Consider the following 17,063-nt stretch of genomic DNA (forward strand, 5'->3'; position numbering starts at 1 on the left):
CACATGCGCGAGAGGACTGTTTCTATTGTTTCTAACCCGGGAGGAAGCATCGTCTTAGCGTTCGCGTTGCAGATTTTAAGCAGGCTCATAGTCACTGTCTGTGGGATCCCTCCACAACATTGCATCCACTACATGGCTTCTCGTCTCATTTTACTTCATTTGCATGTTAACATTTTGTTCCAAACTATAAAACGAACATACATGACATATAGGGCTAAACTAACTTAGGGCCTCTGTGAGTCCTACTACAAAATCATTGTATTCATTTCGGGGGGGGGGGGGGGATTAGGCCGCGAACCTCAGTGAACAGCCACCTCTTCCCATATTTCAATCAAAAACTCTCAGGACAAAGTATTTTAAACGCGTACAATCAGCTCATGCTGGCACATAAGCAATGGCTTGAACATTGGCAAGATGATTTTTTTTTTTTTAATCATGATGTGAATTACTGATGGAACTGAAAGGTCACGTGTGCGCAGAATGCCTTGTTCCTAAAACTTAAGCAATTTCCGAGAATTCGGAAGTATACTTTGCTTAAATATTCTGAGCAATGTCGTTATGGAGAAGTTGGCAAACACGCACGCGTGCACAGATAAAATGTATTCGGAGTAAAAGAAATCCAAAATGAATAATTATGCATATCTTGAGCATGGATGGGGATCACAGAGCAATAGTCTTATGAATCAATATCCCCCCCACCCCAAAAAAAGTGACATAATTATTATCATGATTTATAGGTAGGCCCAGATGGAAATCACTTCTATCCACATGTGCCCTATAGACATTTTAGCATGATTCAAACATCTGTAGGAATCGCTTCTTGAAATAATTTATGACGTTTACAAAATGATGTTTACATCATGAAGTGAACTTATATAGAATAATCGACGGTCTATGTGTGTGTCCTATAAAAAAAAAAAAAATCGTTCAGTTGCTGGGGGGGGGGAGAGGAGCAGAAGAGAGAGAAAATAACAATTGAAGACAGACTGTAAATGAATGTTTATCCGTCAAACTATAACCATGGGGGAAATGAAAGCAAATCATCCAGCGCAACCAGAGCAACGACGTTAATAATGTTAGTCTTTTGAAAGAAGAAGAAGAGGAGGAGGAGGAAGGGGGGGGGGGACGCCACAAACTCAAACAACAATCTTTACTGCGTTATATGTAAGATTATTTCAGTGGGGTTCAGAATCAGTGTGACCAGCGTGAAAAATGGAATTGTGCTTGAGGCGGCCGTGAATTATGCTAAACTGCCATGAAATTATGTCATATCAAAATCGGCTGACAAGCAGAACAAAGAAACAAAGAAAAAAAAAAACGAACCCAGATTATCACAACTTTTAACTGTCAATTTCATCGACAAACAAACGAACATAAAATTACTGCAGTATACAAAACGCATAGTAATTTCATTTCTGTAAACAATTACGCTAGAATTATGCCAAAAACAGACAATTCTACCCAGCATTGAGATGCTGAAGCGTCAAAAATTATGCCAGGAAGCATAGGCTTCTGGCAACAGAGTGCGCTATTCCATTTGTACACAACTCACCACTGAGGGATAGGGATCAGTTACTGCAGTACATCCCACAGAGTACATTTGTACTGTACCGGTACCGTGCGGCGACAAGTGCCTGTGATGTGTGCAAAGAGATTTTTCTCCTAAAATCTCTTTGGATGTGTGTGAGAAACGTCGAACGTTGTGCGAATAGTAGTGTGCGCAAAGAGTACTCTTTGGTAGTGTGTGTGTGTGTGTGTTGTGTGTGGAAGCTGCTGGTGAGAATAACATAACAAGCACCAAGCAAGAGCCTGCTATTTTACAGTTTTCCACAATGCCTAAACAGGGATTTCTCACTCCTAAGGCAATTGCAAATCGTATCAAGGCCAAAGGATTGCAGAAGTTGAGATGGTACTGTCAAATGTGTCAAAAGCAGTGTCGTGATGAGGTAAGAATTTGTTCAGTTAAATTACACAATACATGTAGGCCTATTGCAGTGTAACTTGGATGCGAGGTATGCGTGGTCCCATCCGTACAAAGATATGTTGTTGAATAAAGTTTCAGATTTCTGTTCCTCCAACAGCACGCAGCAACACTTGCCATATTAATGAACACTTGTGGGTAACATATCTAATGGAAGTTAGTCGAGCACTTGATACATATATCCTTTACGGGAATTTTGGGCTAGGTAGTGGCATTATTTATTACCTCCGCCAAGGGAGGAGGTTTTACTACCGTTGACGTTGACGTAGCCTGACCAGACCGCGCTGTGCACAGCACAGCAGTCTGACATGTAGGCCTACTAACGTTAGTGTTTAAACGTACGTAAACGACTGTCGCTTTTGACGGAAAGACCACAAAAATGTCTTTTATTTTGTTTGATTTTAACAGTAATACCACCCACCTACCGGTATATCGTATGTTGCTGATGGTTGAGTTGAATTTGGTGTTTTGTTGGTATCCAAACCTTATTGAATTTTTCGGAGTAGATTGTGCGATGATTCACAAAATTAACGAACAGCCACGAACGCTCAACCCGAGATACCGTGTTAGCATTTTACGTACGCCCGTGCGTTTCGTGTGTTACGTAAAGCTTGTCGTCTTCTACCATGTATTTCCGCGCGTGCTGCTCTCATGATATGACGTCACTCCGACTACCTCCGACTACCTACGTTGTAGCATAGGAGAGTGATTGCCATTCAATAACACGCAGAAGATGAGGAGTGAAGCAATACGGATGCTCACAGACCTGATTTTAAGGACGGATTTCGGTAGGTTTTTGACGTAATTAAAAAAAAATACGCATACGGATTATTGGATGATTATCATAGATTACGGGGATTCCATATATTTTAGTTTTCCACGATTAAAAAAGATATTCATGAAGGAGTCGCACAACCACCACTGAAAAATGACAACGTCTGCGAAGGAGTAGACGTGCAGCCGCTGTCGCAAAGCGACAGCGGCTGCGTGTAGTTACTGTTGACATTGGTTTGTTTGTTTGTTTGTCCTTGTGAAAAATAACTCAAAAAGTAGTTAACAGATTTGGATGACACTTACAGAAAAGGTTGAAAATGACACAAGAAACAAATGATTAAATTTTGCTAGTAATCCAAGATTTTTTTTTTTTTTGATTTATGAAGGATTTTTGGTATTTTGACAGGTAGGGTCAATGAACACGATGAACTTCGTTGTGAACTTGGCTTGGGAGTTCAAGCTACAAGTTGTGCATTTTTTAGGTTTTCAAACACACACTAGTCTTAAGTGCGTGCTCTAGTTTCTGCCAATCTTCTAGTAGGGTGTCTGATCGCGCACTGCTAACCCTCGACCAAATGGCGCCCCTATCTAATAACACGCAAGTCCCATAGAACGCAATGGAGCCGCGCGCCTACGCTGTTTTGACAAAGCATTTTTGTGCCAAATTTCGCCTTTATTGCCAAATCCCCAGACCATGCCATTAACGAATCCTGACAAATTTGGTATCATATGAAAGAGGAAGTTTTGCTCCATATTCTATCAGAGGGGCGGTTCATGAATCCGACGATAAATTAATGTAAACATCGATAGAAGCACATCTATCCCCATATCTCAGCGTCTGCTTCGGTATTTGTATCGCCCCAAGACATGCTAGTAGTTGAGGACATGCTGAATCCGATGGTGTGGCTAGTTTTTCGCTAGCTCCACGCCTAGGTGTGGGGATATCGCCTTGAAGATACCCCTTGCAATAATTTTTTGGTCACAGCGAACGTTTTAGGCGGGGCTTCGTATGCAAGAATCCATAGTAACTAAGCGCGAAGGGGCTAATGCATATGTAAATTTGATTGCGCATCGCGCGCCGTCTACCACCGGCCACATGGCCTCTAGGCCTCATCTGCGGTGTGTGGGGATCGCGACCGTGTGCATGCGGCGCACGCCCGATGCTGCCAGCAAAGAGCTACCTCTGTGTGTGTGTGTCACTACGAGTGTGTGTGTATGTGTTGTGTATGATGTGCATATCACGAGGCAGGAAACTGGGCTGTCGCTTGCGATATAACTGTAACACGCATCACACACATAGCATGCACTGTACTGTACATATCGAATACAGTCACGCTCACAAGTCACGTTCGTCTTGCAAAACAACCAGACTCTACTAAATTTCTGTCTATTATTAGTTTACTTGTGGATTGGTTATGATCTTATCGTTGTTCATTTATATTTCGAAAGTGCACTCGCGATGCTCGAGTCACTGGCATTAAGCCGAGAAGTCGGTTGTGAATACAAGCATGTCCGCTTAGCCAAAGTGCGAACGAAGTAGGCCTAAACTAACGTTACTGTGGTGTAGCGGCAGCGGTGTATTACGAACACCCGATCGACAAAAAGGGCGTGCAAAAGATTTCGGAAGACTCTTATTTGGCCATTTTTGCATGTACGAATAGTGGTAATGTGGCATCAATTCCAAGCCTGTGGCTGTAGAGGTTGTAGCTTGTACATTTCACGCGAGCTGCGTGCACCTGCTCTCGACAATCGACTGCATATTTCTTCGAACCATGCTCGCCATGCCGGCTGCCCTGGCTTACAATCGCGATGCTTTCCGCTCGGCTCCCCGAATTTTACCGGCGGGGCGGCCTAGCTGCTGCTAGCTAGCTGCGCCTGCATACATACGCGGGGTTCGTACGTGTTGTAGGGCGCTCAATACGGTACATGTGAATCGAATGTAAACTGAATACCGAGCACGTACGTACGCACGCAGCGCACACACATAGGGGGAGTGGCTTCTGCGCTTGTTACGCGTATTTTCCAACCGCTGTACGCTCATTATCTGATCGCTGGAGATCCACACGCGAATGCAGCTTTTCGGCGTTGTTTGCAAACATGATTTGGGTCACATTTTCATGCGTGCTCGTAAAAAAAGGGGGTGATATTGCTGTGATTTCAAAGTTACATTTCTCAAGATAGAAACATCATTTCGCCATGAAATTTGAAATATGTCTTAATGATGTAGTTCTCTTTCATATGAAATAATTCACAATTCGTTTCTCACAGAATTCCAAAAGTTACAAAAATGCTCCAGACACCCTACTTCTAGGGTGAGGCGCATGGCACAGCTGAGGGTTTATGACGTAACAAAGGCTTCTATATTGGGAAATCGGGTGATTTTTCAGCATGTATACCTATGGTATAGTACTATGGGTGGAAATCACTGATCTCTATGGATGGAAGAGCCCAAAGAACTTTTCCCCAGTGGTAGAGAGGAGAAAAATCTCTTTGGGAAGAGCAAGATCATCAGTGGAAAGTAGCTGCTTGGCGGAGGTCTGCGCTCTCAGAGTGCTTTTCTAGTTCTATAGTAAATTGATTCAAATTCATTAAATTCTTCCGTTGAGATGCTTTCATTACAAGTGCAACTGATTGACAAATTGCCCTAGCTCTACATCAACAATCAGTTGCAGCATTATTGCAAACCAAAGCCTAGCTGGACAAGCCTGTCTGTCTGGAGGAGCTTTTTATCACTTTTTTTACTTTTGCAGCTCTCCTTATCCTTGGGAAGGGATTCCGTGAAGCCACAGCCCACACTTAATCTCCGTGGAACATATCCCCAACATTTCTATTCACCAATATTAAAGACTTTGGTAACAGTTGATTTCTGTCGCTTACTGTGGCTATTCATCCATCATCAATTTTACTTTATCTCCTACCTTCAACCAGAATGGCTTCAAGTGTCATCTGACCTCAGAGTCACACCAGAGACAGCTTTTGCTCTTTGCTGATAATGAAGATGATTTCTTGGATTCCTTCTCAAAGTGAGTGATTATTTAGTCATCAGATGTATACATGCAAAGGGTAGATAACTGTAATTGGGCATCTATTGTCTGTTTTGTGTATGGTATATCCTGAATTGTTACTATTAACAGTTGTAACTTGTATTCCAATTGATATTATGCATTCAAAATCTTTGCTTTTCATCTGTGAGGTGTCTTACAATAATGGGTGAGGAGGAGGTTAAGAGGGTGAAAGGATAAAATTCTATGCCATTCGATTTTAGCCTGTGTGTCTATTTATCTGTGCTATCATGGCAGTGCCTGAACTATCTTCATGTCGATTACTGCAGAGACATACTGGTACTGTACAAATGTATTTACCCAATAAAGGCAGTTCTCATTCTTGGATTTTGAAGTGGTGAGGAGGAGGAAATTAGAGCAGTATATGATTTCACATCAAAATTCTTTACAGCTTTGCATGCCCCCCCCCCCTTTGTATCATTTCAGCGAATTCCATGAAACATTCATGGAGTTACTGCGGCGCAGGTTCAACACTCGTCGTGTCCACTCTAACATTGTGTACAACGAATACATCCAGGACAGGCACCATGTCCACATGAACTCCACCAAGTGGGAGACTCTCACAGAGTTTGTCAAGTGGCTGGGCAGAGAGGGTAAGAAAAAAAGTTGAAAATAAAGTAGGCATGATATGCATAGCTCCTTACACATGGGAGGATATGTAGATTGATTATTATTACGGCCAGAAATATCTCTACGTGGACCCAAACTGTTGCCATGAACCCTGGATGAAAAATATGTCGTCTGTATGAGGTTGTGTGACTGAAAATTTCAAATTGCTGCTAGTTTGTGCTTCATTTGCTTGCTGATTTCCAGTTTCAGTATGTTGCCTTTGATATAATTGCCATGCCTTTTATAGGTTGCAGTCTTCGGGAGCTTGCCCTCAGATCTGGCAAGACGAATATTTTCAGAATGCTGTGGCCAGTTAAACAGTTTTGCATCTTCCCACAGAGATACTAAACATGATCTGCCCTTCAAAATATTTGTTGACAGGGTACTGCACTGTGGATCACACTGAGAAAGGATGGTTCATAACATACATCGACAGAGACCCAGAGACCCTGCGAAGGCAGGAGCAACTACGTAAGAAAGAGAAGATGGACATGGATGATGAGGAACGCATCATGAAACACATTGAGGAGCAGGTCGCCAGGGGTGGGGCTCAGGGGTCAAAGGTCAGTCTGTGGTTGAAGTAGAAATTGGAAGAGATTTGAAAGAATTATAAATACTCTGCTGGCACATTTCTAACGGGGTTAAGTGATTGTGCCTTTGATGTTTTGTGATCTTCCTTTTTCTTAAAGCAGTGTTTGGAAGCCTTGTGTTGCATTGTTTGTATCTTTTCTTGATCTATATTTTGTTTCTTGATTTGAATTTAGCATGCATATTGCTAACATTGGTTTTTGTTGTGTTAGTGTAACAAATTAGATGAAATAACTTAGACATGATTTTTGAGCTTAAGGTGGAGAAATGTAAGTATATGAAAAGGGTTTTGCTTTGCATAATCCTAATATGCCAACATGAGATTGTCATTTCAAATTAGGACAAGGGACTTCATGTATTCTCGACAGCACTTGCTTGCTGATAACATGCTCCTTGTGATGCGTGAGTAGCAGGTGGGATTTGCTGTGGTATAACCTGAAGTTAATGTGATTTGGATATTATTGCAGGTTTGGCATTATCATATGGTGCACCTCAAAAATATTAGAAGTCCCTTTCTTTGTTGCAATTAGACTACCATTGTGCTGTGACTAGAGTCTTTGGTGTATTCATGTTTTGAGTGGTCATTTGTTGGTGTTGTTTTTTTTTTGTGACCACAGCAAGCGGAGTTCACAGAGCTCCAACGTGACAGCGACGAGCAGAAGGTGACGTTCAGCTTTGGAGCCTCAAACTTGAGTTCGTCAGAGAGCAGCAGTAGAGCGAAGGTGCAAGAAGGAGAGACAGGTGGAGGCGTCTCGGAAAAGAAGTGAGTTACTTTGATGCTCAATACATCTTAAAGAAGGAGAATGAAATCCAAATATATATGTGAATTGAGGGGATGCAGCATCTAGTAGGACACAACAGGGTTTGAGGAAAATTGAACAATCCATTGAATAGATATGAATTTTTACAGCTTTGTTGCAATTTCACTTTCCTAGCAGAATTTAAGAGCACTTGACTTTAAAGGGACTGTACAGTACTGGTTGAGGTGGGGATTCATGTTTTGAACATTCCTAAGTGAGATAATGAGAAACCTCTTATGAAATATGAAAGAGCATGTAATTTTAAGAAGGATTCAACGTTTATTTGATGAAAATTGGTTTTCAAATGGCTGAGATATCCAAAAAAGTGATAATAATAAAAGGCGACAGGCCACGCCTTTTATTAGGATCTCTTTGTTTCACCTTACTTTTGGATATCTCAGCCATTTCAAAACCGATTTTCATCAAATAAACTTTTGATACCCCTTAGAATTGCATGCTCTTTGACATCTCAGAGAGTTGTTTCTGAATATCTCGCAAAACGTTAAAAGCTAAATCCTCAACTCGACCAGAACTGTACACACCCTTTAAATCTCTGTCAGAGAGCAGGGGGAATGATACCACCCTTGAGATATATATATATATATATATATATATATATATAAAGTTTTCCTCGAGGAATTGCTAGATGAAAAGACTTGCTCAGTTTGTGACGTTTCATATGTAGTTTGATATTACATAAAGAAAATATAAAAAGAATTCCACAAAATTTCATTACATATGAAAAGTGCTTATTCCCTTAACTTGTTACTGACATATATATATGAGATTAAAACCTAATGCCATTTTAGGTTTTAATCTCATATATATATGTCAGTAACAAGTTAAGGGAATAAGCACTTTTCATATGTAATGAAATTTTGTGGAATTCTTTTTATATTTTCTTTATGTAATATCAAACTACATATGAAACGTCACAAACTGAGCAAGTCTTTTCATCTAGCAATTCCTCGAGGAAAACTTTAGAAATCCATAACTTTTCAATGGATTGTTGATTTTCCTCAAACTTAGCTGATATGTTCTACTAATATTGCTGCATGCACTCAACCAACATGTTTATTGGGGTTTCAAAATTCTAAATTTCTTTCGTGTTCTTATGATAGCGGGTTCGAACTGATATCATTACAGTGTGAATATGAAATTCATGTGAATAAAGAGGAAACTCATTGTAACAACTTCAGCTTCAAAAGGATGGCATCTTCAGACTGAGAAAGTGGATGTTGTTCATTGGTTAACCAAAGGATGTTTTGACACTCAATCAGTGGTCTAAAGAAACTCACAAAGATGTTTTTTTTTCAATGCATAAAGATACACAGCAAGCATAATCAAGTAGTCATGCTAAAATTGTGGGTATTTCCTTCTTTTTACCTGACTAGGTGGACACACTTATGATATCATCTCCAATTGTTTGTGTTATAAACTTTCTTGTGGTATGGATTTTATTGTGACATACATAAGTTGGTGCTGGTCTGCAGTATCAAAGTAATGCCAATGATGTATTTAACTTCACATACCGGTTGTGGTAGGTTGTCCCCCCATTACCAGGTATCGGGTGTAGTGAAGGAAATTGCTGGGTTCGTCCCTACTTCCTTGTGACATCAAAGTTCCCATTGATCAGTTTCAGTAAAGATGTATGGTTATCACTACCATGATCCATGAGGGACACAAGTGCCTTTAATAGGATGTGGGATAAACATACCAGGACTCAAATGTAAAGAAGATGGATAGTAATAGATATCTCATCTCATGAATGATTATATTTTGGTAAAGGACCAACGCCTTACAAGCAGCTGCTGAGGCTGCAGGGAAGAAGAAGGACAGCTCCAGGAAGGAATCCGGAAAGAGGAAGTCAGCTCTGGAGGAGATCATGGAGGTCAGTCAACCCTTTCTCTTTGATAAAGATCAAAACAATAATGGTTGAGGCATGTGTGAGCCATCAAATAAAAAACAGAATGAAATAACACAAAGAAAGCAAGTTTGCTGAATGTTGAGCATTGTTACTTAATATGCATACCAATTATTCCAAAAGTTATAAAGCCTTGCAGTGCATAATTATGCAAACATGAATCTATAATGTTTATTGATGAATGAGCTCATTTTGTGTACTGTATTATCTAAGGTATTTTGTAATTTCCATTTCAATTCATGATCTGCTAGCTGTATTTGTGTAGTCTTTGCACATGATGCATTTGCCCATCCTTTTACAGTAACAAAGCAGTTTGACAGAAACCATGCCTTTAATTCAGGTTCCACAGATTTTGTCGTAATATACAATCTCCTCTTACTTGCCTCCTGTAACCTGCACTTCATCAAATTTGCTATGAATGATCAGTGTCATGTGAATTAGACTCTGTTTGATATCTTGTACTTTGTGACAGTTATATTCTACTGATTATGTATTTTTTATTGGTCATATGAAAAGAGCAAAATAAAGGTACCATTTTCAGTTGAAATCAAATTCAAATTCAAATTCTAGGAGGAAGCCAAGAAGAAAGCCCGGCTGTCCGCCAGAACTGACTACTGGCTCACAGAGGGGATCGTTGTCAAAGTCACCACCAAGAGGCTGGGGGAGAAATACTTCAAGAAAAAAGGAGTTGTGAAGGTAAAGCAGAAATGTAAATGTTTCAGAAATGACATCTGTGTGATTGCACTCACAACCAAAAGAATTACAAGATTACAAGTGCAAGATGTACAGTTGAGGCTGTGTCTCTGAAGGAAACACCTAATACAGATGAAACTGCAGATTCGATGAGGGCAATGTGTTGTGGATGATAAAGTCAGAGTTTTCATCTTAGCCCATTGAGGATGTGCTGATTTCGCTACAACGCCCATTTTCCTGCAGACACCTGCCCGATTGGGACTCTTCAATAGGTTAAACATTGACAAATTCTTTCTTTCTGTGTACAGTGTAGATGAGATACTGTGTGCATGTGTTTGTGTGTGCTAATACACAAAATCCAATGTCTATGAAATCTGTGGATATGTGAAATATCTTAATGCTCACAGTCAATTTTAAGTGTTTATATGTGGGTGTGAGAAAGGATTTTAGATGGGGCTTAACGAATTGTTAATTGTACTTGCTAAAGCTATCTTTTGCACAGTTGGCTATCATACTGGATGTAAAAGCTGTAGTATTCATTTGTGAAGCATTTAGGAGGCTTGAATGAAAATGATTCATGGAAGTTTAGCTATCGCATCATCAGATCTGATTCATATCTGCTCATGTACTTTACAAGGGGAAAAAATGAAAAGTTATCATATAATCTTCATCATCCTCATTGCTAACCAAGGTGCAGTTTTACCTGGAAGTCTAGCATGTGATGGTATGTGGTAGAATTTCAGTGATAAAGTTTCCTTAAAATTATTTTGTGAAAATTGGGAAAGACTTTATTTATCAAACTGCATTAGTTTTTGTATTAAAAGGATTGCCATGCTGCAAAACTTGTGTTTATATGTTTAAAGAATCATGATGCCTCATCAGTAATGGAACTTTTTTGTGTGTCCGTGCAGGAGGTTCTGAACTATTACACTGGTGTCATCAAGCTACTTGATTCAGGAGCAAAGATCAAAGTGGATCAAGCTCATCTTGAGACTGTCATACCAGGGATAGGTATGCTTATTGGATTTGGTCATTCTCAATCTTTGAAGGTCAAGCATAGAGACTTCTTTGTTAAGGGGATGGTATAGCTTTGGTTGAGCTGGGGATTCAAGTTTTAACTTTTTGCAAGGTAGTTAGAAACCAGTTATATGAAATATTAGAGAGCATACAAATCTAAGAGGAATTAAAAGCTTATTTGATGAAAATCAGTTATGAAATAGCCAAGATATTCTACAAAGCAAAACAAAATGGTCCTTATAAATTGGTGGGTCCATCTTTTATTAACACCACTTTATTTTACTTTGTTTTTGGATATCTCAGCTATTTCAAACAAGATTTTCATCAATTAAACGTTGAATTCCTCGTATGAATTATATGCTTGTAATATGTCACATACAGTGGTTTCTAATTATCTCACGAAAAGCTAAAATTTGAACCCAATGTCAACCAAAGCGTAACTATCACTTTAAAGTTGATTTTTTTTTTAATCGAAATCACAAAATAATGGACATTTCATTAACATCAAATGTTAGATATGAAAGACCTTTGAAAAAGCAAATGAAATGAGTCAGTGATGTCATTGCCTCGCAACTTCGCCATTCGTTTTTACAAAAATGTGAAGGAAATCATGTTAATGATTTCTACTTTGGCAGGGATCATTCCTTTCTCCTTTAAAGACATTCTTGCTATATAAGTTAGTATACCTCTAATGTAATCTAATGCCAAAGATATTCTTTATTCATTATAAATTCATTGTGAATAGGCACACTTAACAGAAGATTTGTGTGGAAGTTAGTTGGAGTTTTTTGTGACAGTGACATCATCATTGTCTCACAACTAATCTCAACTCATCTAATTTGTAGCAAAAAAAGCTGCTGAAAACTGCTGATCCGATAGTGGCGAGGCAATGTGCAGGATTTTTTACTCCACTCATCTAATTTACATACAAGTATGTGATTGTGACCAATGAAATTTTTTTTTTTTTCTGTCTCCCATTTTGATATGATAAGAAGATTGCTGCTCTGTATGTTTGACTCAACTCTCTCTATACAGTTACTGTGAATGTGCAGTGCCCTTTCCCTTTAAGGCCGTGTCACACCAGCCTTGCGTGCGACTTGCAAAGAACGATTTTGACTATCCGGGGGTCCCCGTAGATGATCCGCACATGACAGTACCTAGCATGTATCTCAAAAGTAGTCGCCCGGAGGTGCGCACGCATAATATTTTACCCGCAACCTTGTTTAGGCCCTGTCACACCTTTCCGGGCAAGCTACTCAGGCTTGTTACGTGTAGGGATTTTCTAGCATACCGGACATTCCTGAGGGCAGAAAAGGATTTGTGCGAGTCAGCGCATGTGTCTTACTTGCTGGACGCGTTATACTTGCGAGTATACTGTGTGACCTTTGTACCAGTCGCGTGGGGGCTGACAACTCAGTGAAGGAATTCCTCTAATGGAATGGCTGAAATCTCACAGAATTTCATTATCTTGGCTGCATATGGGACTGCGAAGTACCTGCGTGGGAATTGCCTGGGAAGTACTGCCGCTAAGGGTCTCCTACTGGCGTTCTGCGTGGACCATTCCCGCGACTCACCCGGAAAAAGTTTTGGTCATGCTCAAAACTTGGCTGCGGTTAAATCGGACTTGCGTGAGCACCTCCGGGCAACTACGCGCTAGATACTGTCAGGTGCGGACCAACTGCGGAGAGCTCTGGGGAGTAAATTTGTTTCCCCGCAAGTCAAGCCGCAGAAGTTCCCCCGTACGGTATGACAAGGCATGAATGAAAATTGCAAACATTCTTGTTCACCCGCTGAAAATCTTCTACGTGCTGGAAACTACCTCCTCGCCACAAGCCCGCGTAGCTTGCCCGGAATGGTGTGACACGGCCTTTAACTAAATTGTGCAGGATTTTGTATTTATATCTGTTTTGAACATCAATAGAAAGCCCTCGTTTTAGGTCAAATCTTGTTCGGGTCTCATGCAAGGTATACTTGCAGCGGATTATACTGCATGGCAGTATTATTCAGTGTTCATATCAATGGAGTGGAGAATTTGTTTATAAATATATAATGATATATCTCCTTCAAACTGCAAATGTATTTTTTGTAACTGGTATGATCAGGAATCCTTGTGTCATTTCTGCCACTCTGTACCTTCAATATTCATCGTCATTAATTTCTCTCTACCACACAGGAAAGCCGGTGTGTATTTTGAATGGACGTCACCGAGGAGTGAAGGGGACCATGCACTCGCTGGATGAGAAAAACTTCTGCGTTTCTGTAGAAACTGACTCGGTAAGCTATTTCAGTTCCATCAAGTTTGTATTTGTCACTTTAAAGGACCTTGCCTTTCATGTTTGGTATGTTCTTTTGAATCACAATTTATGTAGTATCTTTATTTTTTCTTATCTTTGGATTTGTATTGGTTTGCTTTCTTTTGTTTTGTGTTTATGTGGGTTTTTTTTGTTCAATTTTGTTGTTGCACGTAGTTTCCTTTGATTGTACCCACAAGGCCTCAAGGATAAGGCAAAACAAAAAAGAAGGTTGTATTGGGGTAACGGGCCATTTGAAAATAGGGTAAGTAGGTTGATTTTTTTTTTTTTTTTTTTTGAAAGACATCGCACAATACTTTACTGCCACACTTTGCAGTGAAACAAACACTGTACAACTCCATATTATAAAGTACCAAAAAAAAATGTTAAAACAACCGAATGTTCTAAAAAAAAGATCATGCTACTACACACATGGATTAGATAATGATAATGATTGCACTATCAAAATCAATATATTGTGCTATCATGATCGCCATAGCCTAGAATTTTTTTGAAATCTCTAGGGTCTTGGACATTTTTAGGGTCGGTCATGTAATGCCAATACAACTTTTTTTCTTGGCCTAATGGGTGTTATTATTACTTAATGGGCACCCTGTAAAAAAAGGACAAAAATGAATAAAGCAATAAAATTACTTTGTATGATGTATAGACTGAAATGAACATTGTGTAGGAGAGAAAACCTATAGCATTGATTTGTATTTAACATATGAATATATGTTGCTGCAGAGTACACTCTTGAAGTTTAATGTCCATTTATATCATTAGGGCAAAGTGATTGATGGACTCCCATACGAAGATATCTCCAAGCTACAGAGCACTGACGCATCGTGACAGAGTGGACCAAGACTTCCATCGAGGTCTGACCAAATGCTTGGAAGTCCATGCCTGTCCACTGTTCTTCTTGACCACTGTAAAGACTTTAATAAGATATAGGCATCGGAGCCGACAGCATCAAACTCTGAACTGAGCTTATAAGTGGTGCTCTGTGACTAGTGATATGGAGAAAACGGGAAGAGCAAGAGGCATTCGCCCGTCACGTTTATGGCTTTACAACATGGCATCATGTCAGCAGCTAAGCTGAGGCAGTCTTGTGTGATACAAGTCACCTACCCTAATGTGATTCATGGCTAACACATCAATGAAATATTAGTCTGACCTACCATACATCTCAGTCAAAAGAAGATAAGACCAACTGCTGAGAGCTTTAACCTATATCGGGCACCTACGGGATATTCCGTAGTTCGTCCGAACGCCGCAGAGGCCACATACGGAATATTCCGTAGTGAATGAAATGACATATTAACGACGTCATTCCAAATTTCTTTCACCTTCTAACCTTTGACAACATATCCCAGAATGCTTTGCTACACTGTCTGCGATAATTCAAGAAGATTTTGTCAGTTGAACGCCAACAATATCGTAAAAATCATCAAAAAAATGTGTGTTTACATGGAATAATGCGAATAACCATGAAGCGTCAGTGGGTGCTATCTACAGCTGTACGGAGTGCTCGATTTTGGATTTTCTGTCGCAGTTTTTGAGAAGGTTTGGACACTTACCGGGCGATGATTCAACTGTGATAATAGTCCCACATGTATGTACAGCAGTTGTATAATTCAGTCGAAACTGAAAAGCTGTAGAGGTTCTAGATCTATAGATATCGCGACGAGTTTCGCTTCAACACGCTATATAGGACGCACACATTACACTATGGATTTCCCGTGCCCTCGCAATGGCTTCATCGTCATAAGCATGAATATAAACCTGCAATTTTTGTATCAATGGTCATGATATTTATATGTCCAGAAAGCTGACACTCTGATCATTTCATTTCCGATACTGGATGTGTCAAATTACAACATTTGCTATTTTCAATCCATGAATGAAAGCAAACAAACAAATTGATTTTGTAACTTTTGGATTACTGTACTTCACTTCTGCCGAGTACTATGACTACACTGTGCATTGAATGGCAACATGTCATATACCATTTTAAAGGGAATTTTATATTCTTTCAAATGACATATAACTTGTCTATGTTTTGTTCATTGCTTGCTAATGAAGAGCGATTGTTTGGAGAGTTGTCTGCCTATCGGCGTGTGTGCGCAAACGGTGCTGGGCCACTACGGTGTTTGTCTACACAAGTGCTTTGGCCCGATATGGGTTCAGGAAGGCTATTGTTATTTAGTCATTTTTGTCCCCGCCGAACGAGTTCGAGCAGGGGACTATGAAACGGGCTCCGTACGTGTGTGTCCGTGTGTCCGTCCGTGCGTGATCAAAATCTTCAATTTGCTACTTCTCTGTCATTTATGAGCCAATTTTGATTCTGCCGAGTACTATGACTACACTGTGCATTGAATGGCAACATGTCATATACCATTTTAAAGGGAATTTTATATTCTTTCAAATGACATATAACTTGTCTATGTTTTGTTCATTGCTTGCTAATGAAGAGCGATTGTTTGGAGAGTTGTCTGCCTATCGGCGTGTGTGCGCAAACGGTGCTGGGCCACTACGGTGTTTGTCTACACAAGTGCTTTGGCCCGATATGGGTTCAGGAAGGCTATTGTTATTTAGTCATTTTTGTCCCCGCCGAACGAGTTCGAGCAGGGGACTATGAAACGGGCTCCGTACGTGTGTGTCCGTGTGTGCGTCCGTGTGTGATCAAAATCTTCAATTTGCTACTTCTCTGTCATTTATGAGCCAATTTTGATTCTGTTTGCTTTATATGATAGCACTACATGGGAGCTTTGAAACTTGTACACAGAATTTCAGTCGTGACCTTTGACCTTGACCTTTGACCTATATTGTACATTTTGCTACAAAATGCTACTCCTTCGCCATTTCTAACCCGATTTCGATTCCGTTTGCTTTATGTGATGGCACTAGGTGAGGGCTTCAAAACTTCTACACAGAATTTTGACCTTTGACTTCTTTGACCTTTGACCTTGATTTTTTGACCTATATTGTACATTTTGCTACAAAATGCTACTCCTTCGCCATTTCTAACCCGATTTCGATTCCGTTTGCTTTATGTGATAGCACTAGGTGAGGGCTTCAAAACTTCTACACAGAATTTTGACCTTTGACTTCTTTGACCTTTGACCTTGATTTTTGACCTATATTGTACATGTTGCTACGAAATGCTACTCCTTCGCCATTTTTAACCCGATTTCGATTCCGTTTGCTTTATATGATGGCACTAGTTGAGGGCTTCAAAACTTCTACACAGAATTTTGACCTTTGACTTCTTTGACCTTTGACCTTGATTTTTGACCTATATTGTGCATTTTGCTACAGAAT

The 17,063-nt window shown here is 39.9% G+C and overlaps 1 protein-coding gene across 1 annotated transcript; it reads left to right on the plus strand.

The window, feature by feature from the left end:
• The first annotated feature begins 1,793 nt into the window (after positions 1 to 1,793).
• On the plus strand, positions 1,794 to 16,764 carry LOC140242423 (DNA/RNA-binding protein KIN17-like). The gene is made up of 10 exons (XM_072322163.1): positions 1,794 to 1,946; positions 5,684 to 5,778; positions 6,244 to 6,410; positions 6,808 to 6,989; positions 7,632 to 7,777; positions 9,603 to 9,705; positions 10,309 to 10,434; positions 11,343 to 11,442; positions 13,622 to 13,722; positions 14,526 to 16,764. Exons 1-10 carry the CDS (start codon positions 1,833 to 1,835, stop codon positions 14,589 to 14,591), a joined length of 1,200 nt encoding a protein of 399 aa, XP_072178264.1. The 5' UTR covers positions 1,794 to 1,832; the 3' UTR covers positions 14,592 to 16,764.
• Positions 16,765 to 17,063: the final 299 nt, after the last annotated feature.

This window comes from Diadema setosum, chromosome 2 (assembly GCF_964275005.1).
Source record: "Diadema setosum chromosome 2, eeDiaSeto1, whole genome shotgun sequence".
Taxonomy (NCBI): Eukaryota; Metazoa; Echinodermata; class Echinoidea; order Diadematoida; family Diadematidae; genus Diadema; species Diadema setosum.

Bases quoted from the DNA above. Each gene is read 5' to 3' on its own strand.
- LOC140242423 (XM_072322163.1), top strand. From the start codon at position 1,833: ATGCCTAAACAGGGATTTCTCACTCCTAAGGCAATTGCAAATCGTATC. The intron at 1,947-5,683 runs GTAAGAATTTGT...ACCTTCAACCAG, and splicing joins AAAAGCAGTGTCGTGATGAG to AATGGCTTCAAGTGTCATCT. The intron at 10,435-11,342 runs GTAAAGCAGAAA...GTGTCCGTGCAG, and splicing joins AGAAAAAAGGAGTTGTGAAG to GAGGTTCTGAACTATTACAC.